The 18,600-nt window shown below is 35.6% G+C and overlaps 6 protein-coding genes across 7 annotated transcripts in view; 3 read left to right on the forward strand and 3 right to left on the reverse strand.

The window, feature by feature from the left end:
• Positions 1-16,849, forward strand: LOC126910612 (synaptojanin-1-like). 2 transcript variants are annotated; one of them, XM_050706040.1, is made up of 2 exons: positions 1-5,217; positions 15,884-16,849. In XM_050706040.1, the coding sequence occupies exon 1, from the start codon at positions 163-165 to the stop codon at positions 3,442-3,444; it is 3,282 nt and encodes a 1,093-aa protein (XP_050561997.1). In that variant the 5' UTR covers positions 1-162; the 3' UTR covers positions 3,445-5,217; positions 15,884-16,849. The 2 variants fall into 2 exon arrangements, with proteins under 2 accessions (XP_050561997.1, XP_050561996.1); XM_050706039.1 differs by having other exon boundaries at positions 1-4,126; positions 14,791-16,849.
• LOC118265615 (cytochrome c oxidase subunit 7A2, mitochondrial) lies at positions 6,459-7,793 on the reverse strand. Its single transcript, XM_035578609.2, has 3 exons — positions 7,625-7,793; positions 7,373-7,546; positions 6,459-6,690 (listed from the first exon to the last, which is right to left on the reverse strand). Exons 1-3 carry the CDS (start codon positions 7,697-7,699, stop codon positions 6,553-6,555), a joined length of 387 nt encoding a protein of 128 aa, XP_035434502.2. The 5' UTR covers positions 7,700-7,793; the 3' UTR covers positions 6,459-6,552.
• LOC118265614 (polyubiquitin) overlaps positions 8,133-18,600 on the forward strand; it is an 11,841-nt gene continuing 1,373 nt past the window's right edge. The window contains 2 exon segments of the mRNA XM_050706063.1: positions 8,133-8,301; positions 8,558-8,806. Coding sequence (XP_050562020.1) covers positions 8,565-8,806 — 242 coding nt within the window. The 5' untranslated portion in view covers positions 8,133-8,301; positions 8,558-8,564.
• Positions 10,116-18,600, reverse strand: part of LOC118265458 (WD repeat-containing and planar cell polarity effector protein fritz) — an 18,316-nt gene continuing 9,831 nt past the window's right edge. Inside the window, exon 15 of the mRNA XM_050706043.1 lies at positions 10,116-10,397. Coding sequence (XP_050562000.1) covers positions 10,342-10,397 — 56 coding nt within the window. The 3' untranslated portion in view covers positions 10,116-10,341. The remainder of the gene's footprint in view (positions 10,398-18,600) is intronic.
• On the forward strand, positions 11,270-16,849 carry LOC118265613 (synaptojanin-1). Its single transcript, XM_035578606.2, has one exon. It carries the CDS (start codon positions 11,412-11,414, stop codon positions 13,875-13,877), a length of 2,466 nt encoding a protein of 821 aa, XP_035434499.2. The 5' UTR covers positions 11,270-11,411; the 3' UTR covers positions 13,878-16,849.
• On the reverse strand, positions 17,117-18,505 carry LOC126912696 (cytochrome c oxidase subunit 7A2, mitochondrial-like). Its single transcript, XM_050706061.1, has 3 exons — positions 18,337-18,505; positions 18,085-18,258; positions 17,117-17,348 (listed from the first exon to the last, which is right to left on the reverse strand). The coding sequence occupies exons 1-3, from the start codon at positions 18,409-18,411 to the stop codon at positions 17,211-17,213; spliced, it is 387 nt and encodes a 128-aa protein (XP_050562018.1). The 5' UTR covers positions 18,412-18,505; the 3' UTR covers positions 17,117-17,210.

An 18,600-nucleotide genomic window follows, 5' to 3' on the forward strand; every position in this document is an offset into this window, starting at 1 on the left:
TTGACGTAATTGACATTTCTGATTTGCTTCGAAATTGATAGAAATCCGTCTATTCTCATTAGATTTTTCTTGGTCGATTGTTGTGCAAATGCTAAAGTGAAGCTGAAATAGGGGGCGGATGGCTGTTGTATACATGTAAGTGACTAGCACTCTCTCGTAATCATGGCTATGTCAAAGGGATTTAAGGTACTAGAGAAGTCCGCTCCGCCAAACCCGTACAGTATAATCTTACAACATAGAAATAAAGACTCAGCGCTTCTCTTCGAGTCTCAAGCTGTGGTCTCGTTGTCATCTCAAGAAACAGAAACATTGCGAAAACAGTATCATAAAATCGCGGACGCCTATGGAGTGCTAGGTGTCCTGCAACTGAATTCTGGCGAGAATTGTTTGCTGTACCTAGTTCTTGTAACGGGATGTTGCTCAATCGGTAAGATTGGAGATGTTGAAGTATTTAAAATCACTCAAACGCAATTTCTGCCACTGTTTTATCAAACACAAGGTGAGGACAAAGTTTCAGAAGTCAGGAAGTTAGTTAACTCTGGCACTTTTTACTTTTCTTGGAACTCAGGTAAAACTCCTAATCTTTTTGATCTCACATTATGTGCCCAGCGAAAAAGTAAGGGGGCCAGTCCAGATAATAGGTTCTTTTGGAACAGAACCTTGTTTATACACTTAATAAGATATGGAATAGATTGTGAGGAGTGGTTGACCAGAGCAATGTGTGGTTCAGTGGAAATCAGGACCATTTATGTTGGTCACAGACAAGCAAGAGCAGTATTGGTCTCCCGTCTCAGCTGTGAGCGTGCTGGAACACGGTTCAATGTTAGAGGCTGCAATGATGATGGCAATGTTGCCAATTTTGTAGAAACTGAACAAGCTATTTACATTGATGATTCAGTAGTTTCATATATACAAACCAGAGGCTCAGTGCCTCTATTTTGGGAACAACCTGGTATCCAAGTAGGATCACACAAAGTTAAGATGTCAAGAGGATATGATGCATCTACCAGTGCATGTGATAGACATTTTTCTCAACTGAAGCGTAACTATGGCTCTTTAATAGTTGTAAACCTATTAGGGTCTAGTTTAATTGGAGGCAGTGAAGGTGAAGCTACTCTGAGCAATGCATTTCAGAAACATTTGAATGACTCTGCTCACAATGATGTTGTTCAAATTATCTTTGACTATCACCAAGAAGTCAGAGCCTCTTCCATTGAAACAGCATTATCGAAATTTAGAAAAATAATAGAAAAGCACTATGATGACATTAGTATTTTTAGTGCTAAAAGTTCAGACATCTATAATATTCAAAAAGGAGTGATAAGAACCAATTGCTTAGATTGCTTGGACAGAACCAATTCTATACAAACATTTATAGGATTAGAAATGTTGGCAATTCAGTTGATGCTTCTGCAATGCATTGACAAAAAACAAAATGTCAACCGATTCGAGGAAGTGTTTAAACAAATGTGGGTCAATAATGGCAATGAAATATCCAAAATATATGCGGGCACTGGTGCCATTCAAGGAGGCTCTAAACTAATTGATGGAGCGAGGTCTGCAGCTCGTACTATTCAAAATAACTTACTAGACAACTCCAAGCAAGAGGCTATTGATATTTTACTATTAGGATCTACTTTGAACTCTGAACTTGCTGACCGTTCAAGGATACTATTACCATCAAACTTATTGCACACATCAACACCAGTGCTCAGAGAAATGTGCCGCAGAGCAAATGAGTTCACACAGCCAACTCCTATCCGAATCACAATTGGTACATACAATGTAAATGGAGGAAAACATTTCAGAAGTCTTGCATACAAGGATGTTTCATTGGCTGATTGGTTACTTGATTGCCCTAATTCAGCTTTAGTGAACACTGTCAACTTAAAGGAACATCCATCAGATATATTTGCTATTGGCTTTGAAGAAATTGTGGACTTGAATGCTAGCAATATTATGGCAGCTAGTTCAGACAATGCTAGAGCTTGGAGTGAAGAATTGGAAAAGGTACTTTGCAGGGATGCTCCATATACTTTACTATCAAGTCATCAATTAGTAGGCGTATGTCTTTTCATATTTGTAAGGAAAGATCTGATTCCACATATCAGAGATGTTGCCCTTGATTCAGTAAAAACTGGTCTGGGTGGGACAACTGGAAACAAAGGATCAGTGGGAATTCGAATGGTCCTCTATGGGACGTCGCTATGTTTTGTTTGTGCGCATTTCGCCGCTGGCCAGTCTCAGGTTACAGAGCGTAATGCTGATTACACTGAGATAACACGAAAAACTGCCTTCCCAATGGGTCGGTCGCTATACTCCCATGATTATGTGTTCTGGTGTGGTGATTTTAATTACCGAGTTGACCTAGATAAAGATGAGATACGTATGTTAGTGTCACAGAACAATTTACAACGAATTTTAGACCACGACCAATTATTACAACAAAAAGACCAAGGTTTAGTGTTCAAAAATTGCTTTGAAGGAGAAATAACTTTCCCACCAACATATAAATATGACTTATTTAGCGATGACTACGATACGAGCGAAAAGTGTAGAGCACCCGCTTGGACCGATCGAGTGTTGTGGAGAAGCAGGAAATCTACTATTGACCCAGAAGGCACCTCGGAATTAGCTGCCGGAAAATTGCTTCATTATGGCCGCGCAGAACTTAAACAAAGCGATCATCGACCAGTTATCGCAATTTTAGAAATTGAAGTTCTGCAAGTTAGCTATACAAAATGCATGGAAGTATTTTATGAAGTAGTAAAGGACCTTGGACCTCCTGATGCTAGCATAATCGTGCAGCCCTTCGAAGAATACAATAGTGAGGAGTCCGCCTTTGATGACAACGTCGTGGCAGCCGTTTTACAGGAATTATCTACTATTGGTGAAGTAACATTAGTTCGATTTATTGATGATGCTGCTCTAAGTATTACTTTTAGAGAAGGGCAAAATGCTTTGGCAGCTGCTCAGAAGGGACAGATATATGCTTGTTCTATCCCATTACAAATAACTTTAAAGACCCCCAATTGGATCGATATCGTAAGAGCCGAAATAAATTTATGTTCCAACAATACGGTCCCTCTGTCGGGAGAAGCACAGCCTGAGAGGCCTCTTAGGTCGGCACCGCCCACCCCTCGCAGACAGCAGCCAAGTAGACCACCGGCGCCATCACCGACTCCGCTGGTGCCGTCCAGAGCGCCTGCAATAAGTCCAGCGCGACCACCGCCCCCGCGTCCAGCTCCACTCACGCCTGACGCAGGTAAGGTTACAGCACAGCCTCCGATCGCGTCGCCTCCAGCAGACAGCGTTCCGCCCCCCACGTGTGCGCCGCCGCCTCCTCCGGAGAGCAGCACGCCTCCTCCAGCTGGGCCGCCGCCACCTGTCCCTGCCAGACAGGGCGCACCGCCACCACTGCCAGCACGGCCTCGACCATCGTAATCAACGTAAATATAATGCTACGTCTAATGTAGGAATAATGTGTACAAGCCAATGTACACTATTGTATATTTTGTGTTACCTTCGTTTATTTATTCGTCCCTAATCTGTAAAAGTTTGCAATAACTGTTCAATCAGTAAGCTTAATGCTGTTTACTTACTATTGAATTATATGTTTACTATTTTATTGCAGAATTTAAACTGTAATGCAATTGCAGTTAAAATTATTACTTATTTATATTATGGAACACTAAACACGAACTATGTAATTATTATTTAATTCGATTTTTTGTTACATAATGTAATTGTTTACCAAAATTATATATACCTAAATACCACTATCGTTGTACCTATATTACAGTTGTGCTGGCTTTCAATTCTATAAATTATGTATTACATTTAATAATATACATAAAATTGTTGAAAATAACGCATAGTTACTACAAGTATTGTTTTCAATGAACTGCTTTTGCTTAAGATTGAAAACCTGTGTTCCATATTAACAAAATTGAAATATATATTTTAATGTTCATTAATGATGATGAATTTTTGGATGTTGTTTTGAAAATATTTACTGTTAATAATTATATTTTAGTAGAGTGTTGAATTAATATACCAGTGTTTGTGAGGTGCAATATAATCAGTACGTATCGATACGTTAGTGTTGTATGAGATTATTGTATTAGTTTAAATATACTTAACAAAGTACCGTGACCAGCAACTGTATGTCAGTTCTAGCGAGGGCCAGGAACATGTATTTAATAGGCGCCGTAATTATATTTAGAAGCGCCCGCGCCACCGTGTGACACAAGTCTAGTTACGGTATCGTACACAATAATGTATGTTGTATTTCCTAAGTCTGTATTTATCTACGGCTTTACACAATCAATGAATGAAGATAACGAAATTCTTTGGCAACAATTGGAGTGGTTCCAATATCTGAAGACAGTGACCCAGTTCAACAGGCTTACATTTTACTGTAATGAAAGAAATGTATAAGTATTATTATCGATTTAAGAACGTGTGTTTTACTCTATCGTTGATTTCTAGTAATATCTTGGTACTTTTTCACTGAATATTTACTATACTAATGTTAACACGTAAATACTGATAACGTAGCTTAATGTACACCATTATAGACAGATAGAAATAATGCATTGATGATAGCATTATCACGCCGAATATCTGTAATAGGTACATAGCAGTGTAACAATTAACTTGGATACTTAATGTTAATAAGTTTTCTTTACGTGATTATTTTTCTTTCAAACTTCTAAGTCAGCTGTTACTTTATATATTTTTGAAATGTTCAGTTATTTTCGTTCGATAAATTGAATAGAAAATGAAAAATATAATTATTTATTGCTTACAGCTTCAATGCTACGTTATTAACGTACGTATATGGATTTTATATCGCATATTGAATAGGTACATAACATAACTATAGCTAATTGATTACATAATCTTTATTGGTAATGTTAAGCAGCTATGGGGTTCCTGTGTTTGTAGATGATGTGTGTAAACTAACAGCTCATTTTACACATAACTAGCACTATTTTGCCTTAGTTCGATCGAAACAGCTGCCAATCTAGACTTCTAACAAAGATATAATTATTATAGAATGCTTCCGTGTAGATCCTGTCGATCTCTATTCATGAATATACTTAGGTACATTTATACCCATGACTCATCTATCAATGGTTGCTATTTATAAGCAGCTGACTCCATTGATTTATTAGAAACTGCCGAAAATAGTAATAATGCATCGAATTCTCAGTAATCGTCTCGGTTTATATTTATTTAAATAGGAAAAGCTGTCATAGAAATAAGTAGATTTTATGCAAGTACATAGTATTATAATAGGAAGTACATTACATACATTTCCTTTAATTATGGTCTAGTTATCTGGTAGATACTAGATCCACGCTACTACTTAGTTAATTTAAATTTTATATTGTTTATTTACTTAGGTATCATTTAACAAATACCTATTCTTCCTACAAATTATTTAAAGTTAAACCACAGTAGTCATTTACTGGTACTTATTTACTTTTAGTAAATCATTAAGTTCCCAGTAATATTCAGTGCTGAATACTTTTTATATACATATTGCCTAGCAATTAGATAGATTTTAAGTCATGATATATCATTAAACTGTTTACTTACTTGGTGTGTCTATTAAAGGAAATTAAGTGATATGAATTTAAAACATTGTCCAGATTTATTTTAATGTTAAAAGGCTGTGTTTTGCATTTTATTCAAATGAGATGGAATGTTGAAATCTCAATTATTTTAAATTTCTTTCATGTTTGGTTTAGTTAATGTTTCTGGACTGGTTTGATGGTAAAAGTTCCAAAATATTTTTATATCCTTTTTTACCTAGTTACTTTATATTATGTCCTTTTAAAATATTTTTTTATTAAGCGAGTTGAGTTTACAACTCTTCTCGTGATAGGTACCTGATTGTTTTCCTTCTTCAGCTCCATGGAAGAACTGAGTTTACTAAGGTGTTACGTATTTACTATCGATCAAAATATTATGTATATCTACTTGATCCTGATTATTATTAAAGTTGGATGTTATTCATATTTTTTCAAGCATAGAGTAGGTTGGTGTTATAAGGTAGTGCTTTGAATGTTATGCTACATGAATTCACAAAGTATGGTTTGCAATATATGGCGTTATAGGTGAAGACCAGTGTTGATATGTTATACAGTTATATCAAATATAGAATTATATAAAAGTTTGTGTTTCATTTTCCTGTTTGTAATAATATCCCAATCTAGCACTCTGATTTTTACAATAATGGGGTTTTTCATACTTCATTGGAGTTTCATATAATGATTCTGACTAATTGACTAAACTTAAATATTTCATGCATTCAGAATTATCTGTAGTTTGAATGATGTATAATTTTATTATATTCAATTTGGATTTAGAGTTACTAAGGACAAAGGACTGATTTGAGCAAGGTATATGAGGTTTTCCATCACCACAAAGAAAGAAAAAGAAAGATATAGTTTTATAGATTATATATTTCTAATCACAGTGCTGAGACACTTATAACACAGGCAGCTAATACATAATTTAGTAATTGATTTATTCATGTATTTACTTCTTGGGTACAGCGTGGGTGTAGATGGTGTGGCCGACACCAAGGAGCCCAACGATGCAGAGAGCCATGGTCAAACGGTACAGGATACCATCAGCGGGACCTCCCTTCAGGAACACGGGGACATCATCCTCTTTCTGAAATGTTATACAAATACTTCTTAGCAAACAAATATTTATATTCAGAATAAGTTTTATCTGTTATGGGCAGTATAATTGCTACATTTGAAACTAATTTTAAATAGTTATCAATTGACAGTTAGGTAACAAAATTTTTATCATGCCTATTAGAATAAAACTTAATTTTGTTAGTGAACATGGCCATGTTGAATAAAAAATGTAAACAAATGAATAAAATAAACAATGATCATTTAACACAGATGTAAGCAGACCTATCTGAAGTAACTACACTATTGAAAATAACCTGCTCCTTTTTTCCATTAGTTAATTGAAAGTTGATAGGTAAGCCAACTGAATTCTTTTGAAGATAATATGAGTAAAGACTTGTGAGTGAATATGTTCACAAAAGGACTAACATACTTGTTAACTACATAATAACACAATACATTATTTTCCTTAAGACACAATGTAGTATCAAATACTATTGTCTGCTAGAATAATAGATAATAATTTACCATGAAAGATTACTAGTTAGTTCTTATTTAAAATATTCTTAAATATAAAATGTCAATAATGTTATGAAGTATGAACATTCAGATCACATCAGCTGTAAAGCTGTTATTGTGATTAGAATAAGAGATTTTAGTATATTTTTTCTACGCAATAAATTATATATTAGAAACTGATTAGAAGTTATAACCTGGAATTGTTTCTGTCGCTGGATGATCTTCTCAGACATACGAGCGTAAGGAGTGTTGGTGCCGGGGATCAACTTAGTCTTGCCAGGAGCTGGGCACGTCTCAGCAACAGTTGACATGTGCGAAGTGTTGTACTGGATAGTCGGGGGCTCCACTCGTTGCAAAGCAACGGGTGCCTAGAGAAGAAAAGTTATCTATGTAAGTCACCCAAAGATAAACCTCAAAGAAATCAAGTTTTTGTAGTAGAAACTTACCACGGGGAACAGTGGGCTTTGCAGGTGGGTTGAAGCCACCAGCCTGCCAGTAACTCGGCTAAGTTGATGATACATTTTGTTCGAAGGAAAATCTACTTTAGACCTGCAAAGTGCCTGAAAATCGAGCGATTACGAAACAAGTACTTATCAGGTTCGTTTAGAAATATGGCTATAGAAAAACGTGATGGCAACACATAACTGTCAACATTGTTATTGGATAAAAATATTATGAAGAAAATAGCTGACTGTATGTATTTTAATACTATTTTTGGAAGTATTATAAATTGGGGAGTACTTAAGATATTTTATTTCACTCATGAAATAATAGAATAACTATTATGTGTAAATTGACCATAAATGATTAAGGTTGTGAGCTGTATATTCTGAACGTGACCCCGGTAATGCGTTCAGAAATCAAACACTTAAAATATATCAATCTATTATGAAAATGAAATTTAATTACATATCAAAGAATGGTTTGATATTTTATACGTTGTTTCAATAAATTGTCATTTAGAAATATGTATTTTCAGTAAATGTTTTAATTACAGTTAGAGAAATATATATTCGATATCTTACAAATTGTAGTTTATGGAACTAATTCTGAACGAGAAATTCCGCCATATTACTTTTCAAGTTTGACATTTCTTTTACTTTGAGCACGTTTTTAGGAAAAGGTGAGCTTGTGAAATAACTTTAAAAAACATAAAATAAGTGATATTTTCATACAAAACCATCTGTATAATTGAATACTGTGATATAACTATAATTTCTTCATAAAATACAGTGTTTCCTTGAGCTGATGTTCGTAATTTAAATATCCGCGTGGCGTGTCATGTATAGACGTCGCTTGGCATTTGTTTTATAAAAGTTTAGGCCACCTGCCATAAAAAATCCAATAGATGTTGTAGTAACCAAATAACTTATTTCCAGCTCTACAATGCAGATCTTCGTAAAAACCCTCACGGGTAAAACCATCACCCTCGAGGTGGAAGCCTCAGACACCATCGAAAATGTGAAGGCAAAGATCCAGGACAAAGAGGGAATCCCACCAGACCAGCAACGTCTTATCTTCGCTGGTAAACAGTTGGAAGATGGCCGTACTCTCTCTGATTACAACATCCAAAAGGAATCCACCCTCCACTTGGTGCTCAGGTTGAGAGGAGGTAAGACTTCAACTTTGTCTATGATTTTTAGGTTTAAAACATTAGTGTTGAGTGTGATAAAGAAATATTGGTCAGTGGGTCTTTTTAGGGGCATATTATTGTTAATTTCAGACCAGCTTCATGTCAGCATTTAAAATCGAATGATAGCTGGCACAACAGTAAAATAATGTGCAAAATTATAATAAAACCAATTGTTTTCAGGTACCATTGAGCCTTCCCTCCGTATTCTGGCCATGAAGTACAACTGTGACAAAATGATTTGCCGCAAGTGCTATGCTCGCCTTCACCCCGTGCTACCAACTGCCGCAAGACCAAGTGTGGACACACCAACAACCTGCGCCCCAAGAAGAAGCTGAAGGATTAAATTATTTTATTTCTTTCAATTGCATAGCATTACCAATTTACCATCTTACATTTTGCTATTCATTTAATTAAGATGACAAAATTAATAAAAATGTAACAGCAAAATATTTGTTTTATTTAGCATCAGCCTATAAGTGCACATTACTGAGCATAGGCCACCTTTGATATGGGAAAGGATAATGATGATTCAAATAAAATTAACTTTTAAGAGAAATTTACCTTAGTTTATATTTTTATATTGAGAATAGATATTTTGCAAGAGATTTTCAACTCTAAACTGAATTAGGAAATTGTTCTGTCCACGAAATCTAAATTTAAATTTCGTTAATTAACCACTGGAAACTTTCTAGGCTAGGTTCACATCCATCCTATTCCTTGATTAAAGAAAATGTAAGCTTTATGGGGCATAACGCTAAGAGGGGCAACAACAAATTCGTTATTTTTTAGCTAGGAGCTCATGATTCTGAGATAGATATTGCAGGACTCACTAACTAAAGCAATCCAATTTACGAAATCTCAAAAAATATGTTTAGAGATTGCGTAAATGGGCCTATAGACCCTTTCCAGGTGTAGATTTCTACACTTAAAATCGCTGATGTCTCATCAAAAAAACTTGCTGATGCGAGTAAAGGTAGGTAGGTAGGTAGGATTCAAGCTCAAAATCTAAGGAGACTTATGAGGAATCTGTTATATTTATTAGCCAGCAGCTGGTTAAATAAAACAAGATATTCAATATAAAATTGTATAATTTTTATTTATTAGTAAATAATATAATAAATGCATCAACGATTATTTAATTTCTATTTTAAAATTTGATCGTAGATTAAAGGGCAAATCACAACCATTAATGTAAGTTAGACTTACTGTATAGGCTCGCGATTTCATCCATGTCGAAAATGTGAAATGCGGTATGTGTTGGTTTGTGTCCTTGGTTCTTTACCCATGTTCCATCTTCCTTACCACATGAGCCACCGCTAAGAAAGTAATTTCTTAGGCTTAGGACCTGATTATATAAAGAGGGAGGGACATTTCCTGCTATGAATTCAGTGTACTGAATCAGCCTTTAAACAATAAACAAATGTTTTTATATATACACAACTTAGATAACTTACAGCTAAATCTGGACGGATTCTTATATCACTATACATTGCACTATGTCGCTATAAAATGGAATGTATTGCAGTCTCTCTATACCATGCCGAAATGTACAACTTTGATTTTCGGCGGCTTTTGTGTTGCGTTTTCTGAAAACAGGATTTTTATACAAATAAATATTAATTCATCAATTTGTTTTTAATGCACAAGTGATTGCCAGTGTGCACAGTGACATGCTTTGATGGTGAAAACACAATGTGCAATGTGCATGCAGTAGGTAGTTTCTACAATAAATAACCAAATTCATTCAATGCATAGTCATAACACGGTATTGAAATGGCACAATTAGTACAAAAAATACAAGAAGCAGATCTATGACTATAAGCGAGACTAACAAACTAAACATATAAATGAAGTTGCATTGATGGTTTGATCGTGCATCGGGTGTGAAGTGAGGTGCGGTGTGTGTGATATGATGGCATGCGTGCGTGCATCACACTTCAACGTAGTCGAGCGTAGTACCGGCGGGGGCGGGCGCGGGCGTAGGGGGCGCAGGCGCCAGCGCTGGGGGCGCGGCGTGCTGCGGGGTGAAGGCGGACAGGTACTAGAGAAGTCCGCTCCGCCAAACCCGTACAGTATAATCTTACAACATAGAAATAAAGACTCAGCGCTTCTCTTCGAGTCTCAAGCTGTGGTCTCGTTGTCATCTCAAGAAACAGAAACATTGCGAAAACAGTATCATAAAATCGCGGACGCCTATGGAGTGCTAGGTGTCCTGCAACTGAATTCTGGCGAGAATTGTTTGCTGTACTTGGTTCTTGTAACGGGATGTTGCTCAATCGGTAAGATTGGTGATGTTGAAGTATTTAAAATCACTCAAACGCAATTTCTGCCACTGTTTTATCAAACACAAGGTGAGGACAAAGTTTCAGAAGTCAGGAAGTTAGTTAACTCTGGCACTTTTTACTTTTCTTGGAACTCAGGTAAAACTCCTAATCTTTTTGATCTCACATTATGTGCCCAGCGAAAAAGTAAGGGGGCCAGTCCAGATAATAGGTTCTTTTGGAACAGAACCTTGTTTATACACTTAATAAGATATGGAATAGATTGTGAGGAGTGGTTGACCAGAGCAATGTGTGGTTCAGTGGAAATCAGGACCATTTATGTTGGCACACAGACAAGCAAGAGCAGTATTGGTCTCCCGTCTCAGCTGTGAGCGTGCTGGAACACGGTTCAATGTTAGAGGCTGCAATGATGATGGCAATGTTGCCAATTTTGTAGAAACTGAACAAGCTATTTACATTGATGATTCAGTAGTTTCATATATACAAACCAGAGGCTCAGTGCCTCTATTTTGGGAACAACCTGGTATCCAAGTAGGATCACACAAAGTTAAGATGTCAAGAGGATATGATGCATCTACCAGTGCATGTGATAGACATTTTTCTCAACTGAAGCGTAACTATGGCTCTTTAATAGTTGTAAACCTATTAGGGTCTAGTTTAATTGGAGGCAGTGAAGGTGAAGCTACTCTGAGCAATGCATTTCAGAAACATTTGAATGACTCTGCTCACAATGATGTTGTTCAAATTATCTTTGACTATCACCAAGAAGTCAGAGCCTCTTCCATTGAAACAGCATTATCGAAATTTAGAAAAATAATAGAAAAGCACTATGATGACATTAGTATTTTTAGTGCTAAAAGTTCAGACATCTATAATATTCAAAAAGGAGTGATAAGAACCAATTGCTTAGATTGCTTGGACAGAACCAATTCTATACAAACATTTATAGGATTAGAAATGTTGGCAATTCAATTGATGCTTCTGCAATGCATTGACAAAAAACAAAATGTCAACCGATTCGAGGAAGTGTTTAAACAAATGTGGGTCAATAATGGCAATGAAATATCCAAAATATATGCGGGCACTGGTGCCATTCAAGGAGGCTCTAAACTAATTGATGGAGCGAGGTCTGCAGCTCGTACTATTCAAAATAACTTACTAGACAACTCCAAGCAAGAGGCTATTGATATTTTACTATTAGGATCTACTTTGAACTCTGAACTTGCTGACCGTTCAAGGATACTATTACCATCAAACTTATTGCACACATCAACACCAGTGCTCAGAGAAATGTGCCGCAGAGCAAATGAGTTCACACAGCCAACTCCTATCCGAATCACAATTGGTACATACAATGTAAATGGAGGAAAACATTTCAGAAGTCTTGCATACAAGGATGTTTCATTGGCTGATTGGTTACTTGATTGCCCTAATTCAGCTTTAGTGAACACTGTCAACTTAAAGGAACATCCATCAGATATATTTGCTATTGGCTTTGAAGAAATTGTGGACTTGAATGCTAGCAATATTATGGCAGCTAGTTCAGACAATGCTAGAGCTTGGAGTGAAGAATTGGAAAAGGTACTTTGCAGGGATGCTCCATATACTTTACTATCAAGTCATCAATTAGTAGGCGTATGTCTCTTCATATTTGTAAGGAAAGATCTGATTCCACATATCAGAGATGTTGCCCTTGATTCAGTAAAAACTGGTCTGGGTGGGACAACTGGAAACAAAGGATCAGTGGGAATTCGAATGGTCCTCTATGGGACGTCGCTATGTTTTGTTTGTGCTCATTTCGCCGCTGGCCAGTCTCAGGTTACAGAGCGCAATGCTGATTACACTGAGATAACACGAAAAACTGCCTTCCCAATGGGTCGGTCGCTATACTCCCATGATTATGTGTTCTGGTGTGGTGATTTTAATTACCGAGTTGACCTAGATAAAGATGAGATACGTATGTTAGTGTCACAGAACAATTTACAACGAATTTTAGACCACGACCAATTATTACAACAAAAAGACCAAGGTTTAGTGTTCAAAAATTGCTTTGAAGGAGAAATAACTTTCCCACCAACATATAAATATGACTTATTTAGCGATGACTACGATACGAGCGAAAAGTGTAGAGCACCCGCTTGGACCGATCGAGTGTTGTGGAGAAGCAGGAAATCTACTATTGACCCAGAAGGCACCTCGGAATTAGCTGCCGGAAAATTGCTTCATTATGGCCGCGCAGAACTTAAACAAAGCGATCATCGACCAGTTATCGCAATTTTAGAAATTGAAGTTCTGCAAGTTAGCTATACAAAATGTATGGAAGTATTTTATGAAGTAGTAAAGGACCTTGGACCTCCTGATGCTAGCATAATCGTGCAGCCCTTCGAAGAATACAATAGTGAGGAGTCCGCCTTTGATGACAACGTCGTGGCAGCCGTTTTACAGGAATTATCTACTATTGGTGAAGTAACATTAGTTCGATTTATTGATGATGCTGCTCTAAGTATTACTTTTAGAGAAGGGCAAAATGCTTTGGCAGCTGCTCAGAAGGGACAGATATATGCTTGTTCTATCCCATTACAAATAACTTTAAAGACCCCCAATTGGATCGATATCGTAAGAGCCGAAATAAATTTATGTTCCAACAATACGGTCCCTCTGTCGGGAGAAGCACAGCCTGAGAGGCCTCTTAGGTCGGCACCGCCCACCCCTCGCAGACAACAGCCAGTAGACCACCGGCGCCATCACCGACTCCGCTGGTGCCGTCCAGAGCGCCTGCAATAAGTCCAGCGCGACCACCGCCCCCGCGTCCAGCTCCACTCACGCCTGACGCAGGTAAGGTTACAGCACAGCCTCCGATCGCGTCGCCTCCAGCAGACAGCGTTCCGCCCCCCACGTGTGCGCCGCCGCCTCCTCCGGAGAGCAGCACGCCTCCTCCAGCTGGGCCGCCGCCACCTGTCCCTGCCAGACAGGGCGCACCGCCACCACTGCCAGCACGGCCTCGACCATCGTAATCAACGTAAATATAATGCTACGTCTAATGTAGGAATAATGTGTACAAGCCAATGTACACTATTGTATATTTTGTGTTACCTTCGTTTATTTATTCGTCCCTAATCTGTAAAAGTTTGCAATAACTGTTCAATCAGTAAGCTTAATGCTGTTTACTTACTATTGAATTATATGTTTACTATTTTATTGCAGAATTTAAACTGTAATGCAATTGCAGTTAAAATTATTACTTATTTATATTATGGAACACTAAACACGAACTATGTAATTATTATTTAATTCGATTTTTTGTTACATAATGTAATTGTTTACCAAAATTATATATACCTAAATACCACTATCGTTGTACCTATATTACAGTTGTGCTGGCTTTCAATTCTATAAATTATGTATTACATTTAATAATATACATAAAATTGTTGAAAATAACGCATAGTTACTACAAGTATTGTTTTCAATGAACTGCTTTTGCTTAAGATTGAAAACCTGTGTTCCATATTAACAAAATTGAAATATATATTTTAATGTTCATTAATGATGATGAATTTTTGGATGTTGTTTTGAAAATATTTACTGTTAATAATTATATTTTAGTAGAGTGTTGAATTAATATACCAGTGTTTGTGAGGTGCAATATAATCAGTACGTATCGATACGTTAGTGTTGTATGAGATTATTGTATTAGTTTAAATATACTTAACAAAGTACCGTGACCAGCAACTGTATGTCAGTTCTAGCGAGGGCCAGGAACATGTATTTAATAGGCGCCGTAATTATATTTAGAAGCGCCCGCGCCACCGTGTGACACAAGTCTAGTTACGGTATCGTACACAATAATGTATGTTGTATTTCCTAAGTCTGTATTTATCTACGGCTTTACACAATCAATGAATGAAGATAACGAAATTCTTTGGCAACAATTGGAGTGGTTCCAATATCTGAAGACAGTGACCCAGTTCAACAGGCTTACTTTTTACTGTAATGAAAGAAATGTATAAGTATTATTATCGATTTAAGAACGTGTGTTTTACTCTATCGTTGATTTCTAGTAATATCTTGGTACTTTTTCACTGAATATTTACTATACTAATGTTAACACGTAAATACTGATAACGTAGCTTAATGTACACCATTATAGACAGATAGAAATAATGCATTGATGATAGCATTATCACGCCGAATATCTGTAATAGGTACATAGCAGTGTAACAATTAACTTGGATACTTAATGTTAATAAGTTTTCTTTACGTGATTATTTTTCTTTCAAACTTCTAAGTCAGCTGTTACTTTATATATTTTTGAAATGTTCAGTGATTTTCGTTCGATGAATTAAATAGAAAATGAAAAGAATATAATAATTTATTGCTTACAGCTTCAATGCTACGTTATTAACGTACGTATATGGATTTTATATCGCATATTGAATAGGTACATAACATAACTATAGCTAATTGATTACATAATCTTTATTGGTAATGTTAAGCAGCTATGGGGTTCCTGTGTTTGTAGATGATGTGTGTAAACTAACAGCTCATTTTACACATAACTAGCACTATTTTGCCTTAGTTCGATCGAAACAGCTGCCAATCTAGACTTCTAACAAAGATATAATTATTATAGAATGCTTCCGTGTAGATCCTGTCGATCTCTATTCATGAATATACTTAGGTACATTTATACCCATGACTCATCTATCAATGGTTGCTATTTATAAGCAGCTGACTCCATTGATTTATTAGAAACTGCCGAAAATAGTAATAATGCATCGAATTCTCAGTAATCGTCTCGGTTTATATTTATTTAAATAGGAAAAGCTGTCATAGAAATAAGTAGATTTTATGCAAGTACATAGTATTATAATAGGAAGTACATTACATACATTTCCTTTAATTATGGTCTAGTTATCTGGTAGATACTAGATCCACGCTACTACTTAGTTAATTTAAATTTTATATTGTTTATTTACTTAGGTATCATTTAACAAATACCTATTCTTCCTACAAATTATTTAAAGTTAAACCACAGTAGTCATTTACTGGTACTTATTTACTTTTAGTAAATCATTAAGTTCCCAGTAATATTCAGTGCTGAATACTTTTTATATACATATTGCCTAGCAATTAGATAGATTTTAAGTCATGATATATCATTAAACTGTTTACTTACTTGGTGTGTCTATTAAAGGAAATTAAGTGATATGAATTTAAAACATTGTCCAGATTTATTTTAATGTTAAAAGGCTGTGTTTTGCATTTTATTCAAATGAGATGGAATGTTGAAATCTCAATTATTTTAAATTTCTTTCATGTTTGGTTTAGTTAATGTTTCTGGACTGGTTTGATGGTAAAAGTTCCAAAATATTTTTATATCCTTTTTTACCTAGTTACTTTATATTATGTCCTTTTAAAATATTTTTTTATTAAGCGAGTTGAGTTTACAACTCTTCTCGTGATAGGTACCTGATTGTTTTCCTTCTTCAGCTCCATGGAAGAACTGAGTTTACTAAGGTGTTACGTATTTACTATCGATCAAAATATTATGTATATCTACTTGATCCTGATTATTATTAAAGTTGGATGTTATTCATATTTTTTCAAGCATAGAGTAGGTTGGTGTTATAAGGTAGTGCTTTGAATGTTATGCTACATGAATTCACAAAGTATGGTTTGCAATATATGGCGTTATAGGTGAAGACCAGTGTTGATATGTTATACAGTTATATCAAATATAGAATTATATAAAAGTTTGTGTTTCATTTTCCTGTTTGTAATAATATCCCAATCTAGCACTCTGATTTTTACAATAATGGGGTTTTTCATACTTCATTGGAGTTTCATATAATGATTCTGACTAATTGACTAAACTTAAATATTTCATGCATTCAGAATTATCTGTAGTTTGAATGATGTATAATTTTATTATATTCAATTTGGATTTAGAGTTCCAAAGGACTGATTTGAGCAAGGTATATGAGGTTTTCCATCACCACAGAGAAAGAAAAAGAAAGATATAGTTTTATAGATTATATATTTCTAATCACAGTGCTGAGACACTTATAACACAGGCAGCTAATACATAATTTAGTAATTGATTTATTCATGTATTTACTTCTTGGGTACAGCGTGGGTGTAGATGGTGTGGCCGACACCGAGGAGCCCAACGATGCAGAGAGCCATGGTCAAACGGTACAGGATACCATCAGCGGGACCTCCCTTCAGGAACACGGGGACATCATCCTCTTTCTGAAATGTTATACAAATACTTCTTAGCAAACAAATATTTATATTCAGAATAAGTTTTATCTGTTATGGGCAGTATAATTGCTATATTTGAAAGAAATTTTAAATAGTTATCAATTGACAGTTAGGTAACAAATTTTTTATCATGCCTATTAGAATAAAACTTCATTTTGTTAGTGAACATGGCCACATTGAATAAAAAATGTAAACAAATGAATAACATAAACAATATTTAACACAGATATAAGCAGACCTATCTGAAGTAACTATACTATTGAAAATAACTTGCTTCTTTTTTCCATTAGTTAATTGAAAGTCGGAAAGGTAAGCCAACTGAATTCTTTTGAAGATAATATGAGTAAAGACTTGTGAGTGAATATGTTCATAAAAGGACTAACATACAAGTTTGTTATCATGACCACTTGTTAACTATATACAAACACAATGCATTATTTTCCTTAAGACACAATGTAGTATCAAATACTATTGTCTACTAGAATAATAGATAATAATTTGCCATGTAAGATTACTAGGTATACAAGTTAATACATCAGTATCAGTTAATATGAGTTAGTTCTTATTTAAAATATTCTTAAATATAAAATGTCAATAATGTTATGAAGTATGAACATTCAGATCACATCAGCTGTAAAGCTGTTATTGTGATTAGAATAAGAGATTTTAGTATATTTTTTCTACGCAATAAATTATATATTAGAAACTGATTAGAAGTTATAACCTGGAATTGTTTCTGTCGCTGGATGATCTTCTCAGACATACGAGCGTAAGGAGTGTTGGTGCCGGGGATCAACTTAGTCTTGCCAGGAGCTGGGCACGTCTCAGCAACAGTTGACATGTGCGAAGTGTTGTACTGGATAGTCGGGGGCTCCACTCGTTGCAAAGCAACGGGTGCCTAGAGAAGAAAAGTTATCTATGTAAGTCACCCAAAGATAAACCTCATATAAATCAAGTTTTTGTAGTAGAAACTTACCACGGGGAACAGTGGGCTTTGCAGGTGGGTTGAAGCCACCAGCCTGCCAGTAACTCGGCTAAGTTGATGATACATTTTGTTCGAAGGAAAATCTACTTTAGACCTGCAAAGTGCCTGAAAATCGAGCGATTACGAAACAAGTACTTATCAGGTTCGTTTAGAAATATGGCTATAGAAAAACGTGATGGCAACACATAACTGTCAACATTGTTATTGGATAAAAATAATTTGAAGAAAATAGCTGACTGTATGTATTTTAATACT

Source organism: Spodoptera frugiperda, chromosome 28 (genome assembly GCF_023101765.2).
Source record: "Spodoptera frugiperda isolate SF20-4 chromosome 28, AGI-APGP_CSIRO_Sfru_2.0, whole genome shotgun sequence".
Taxonomy (NCBI): domain Eukaryota; kingdom Metazoa; phylum Arthropoda; class Insecta; order Lepidoptera; family Noctuidae; genus Spodoptera; species Spodoptera frugiperda.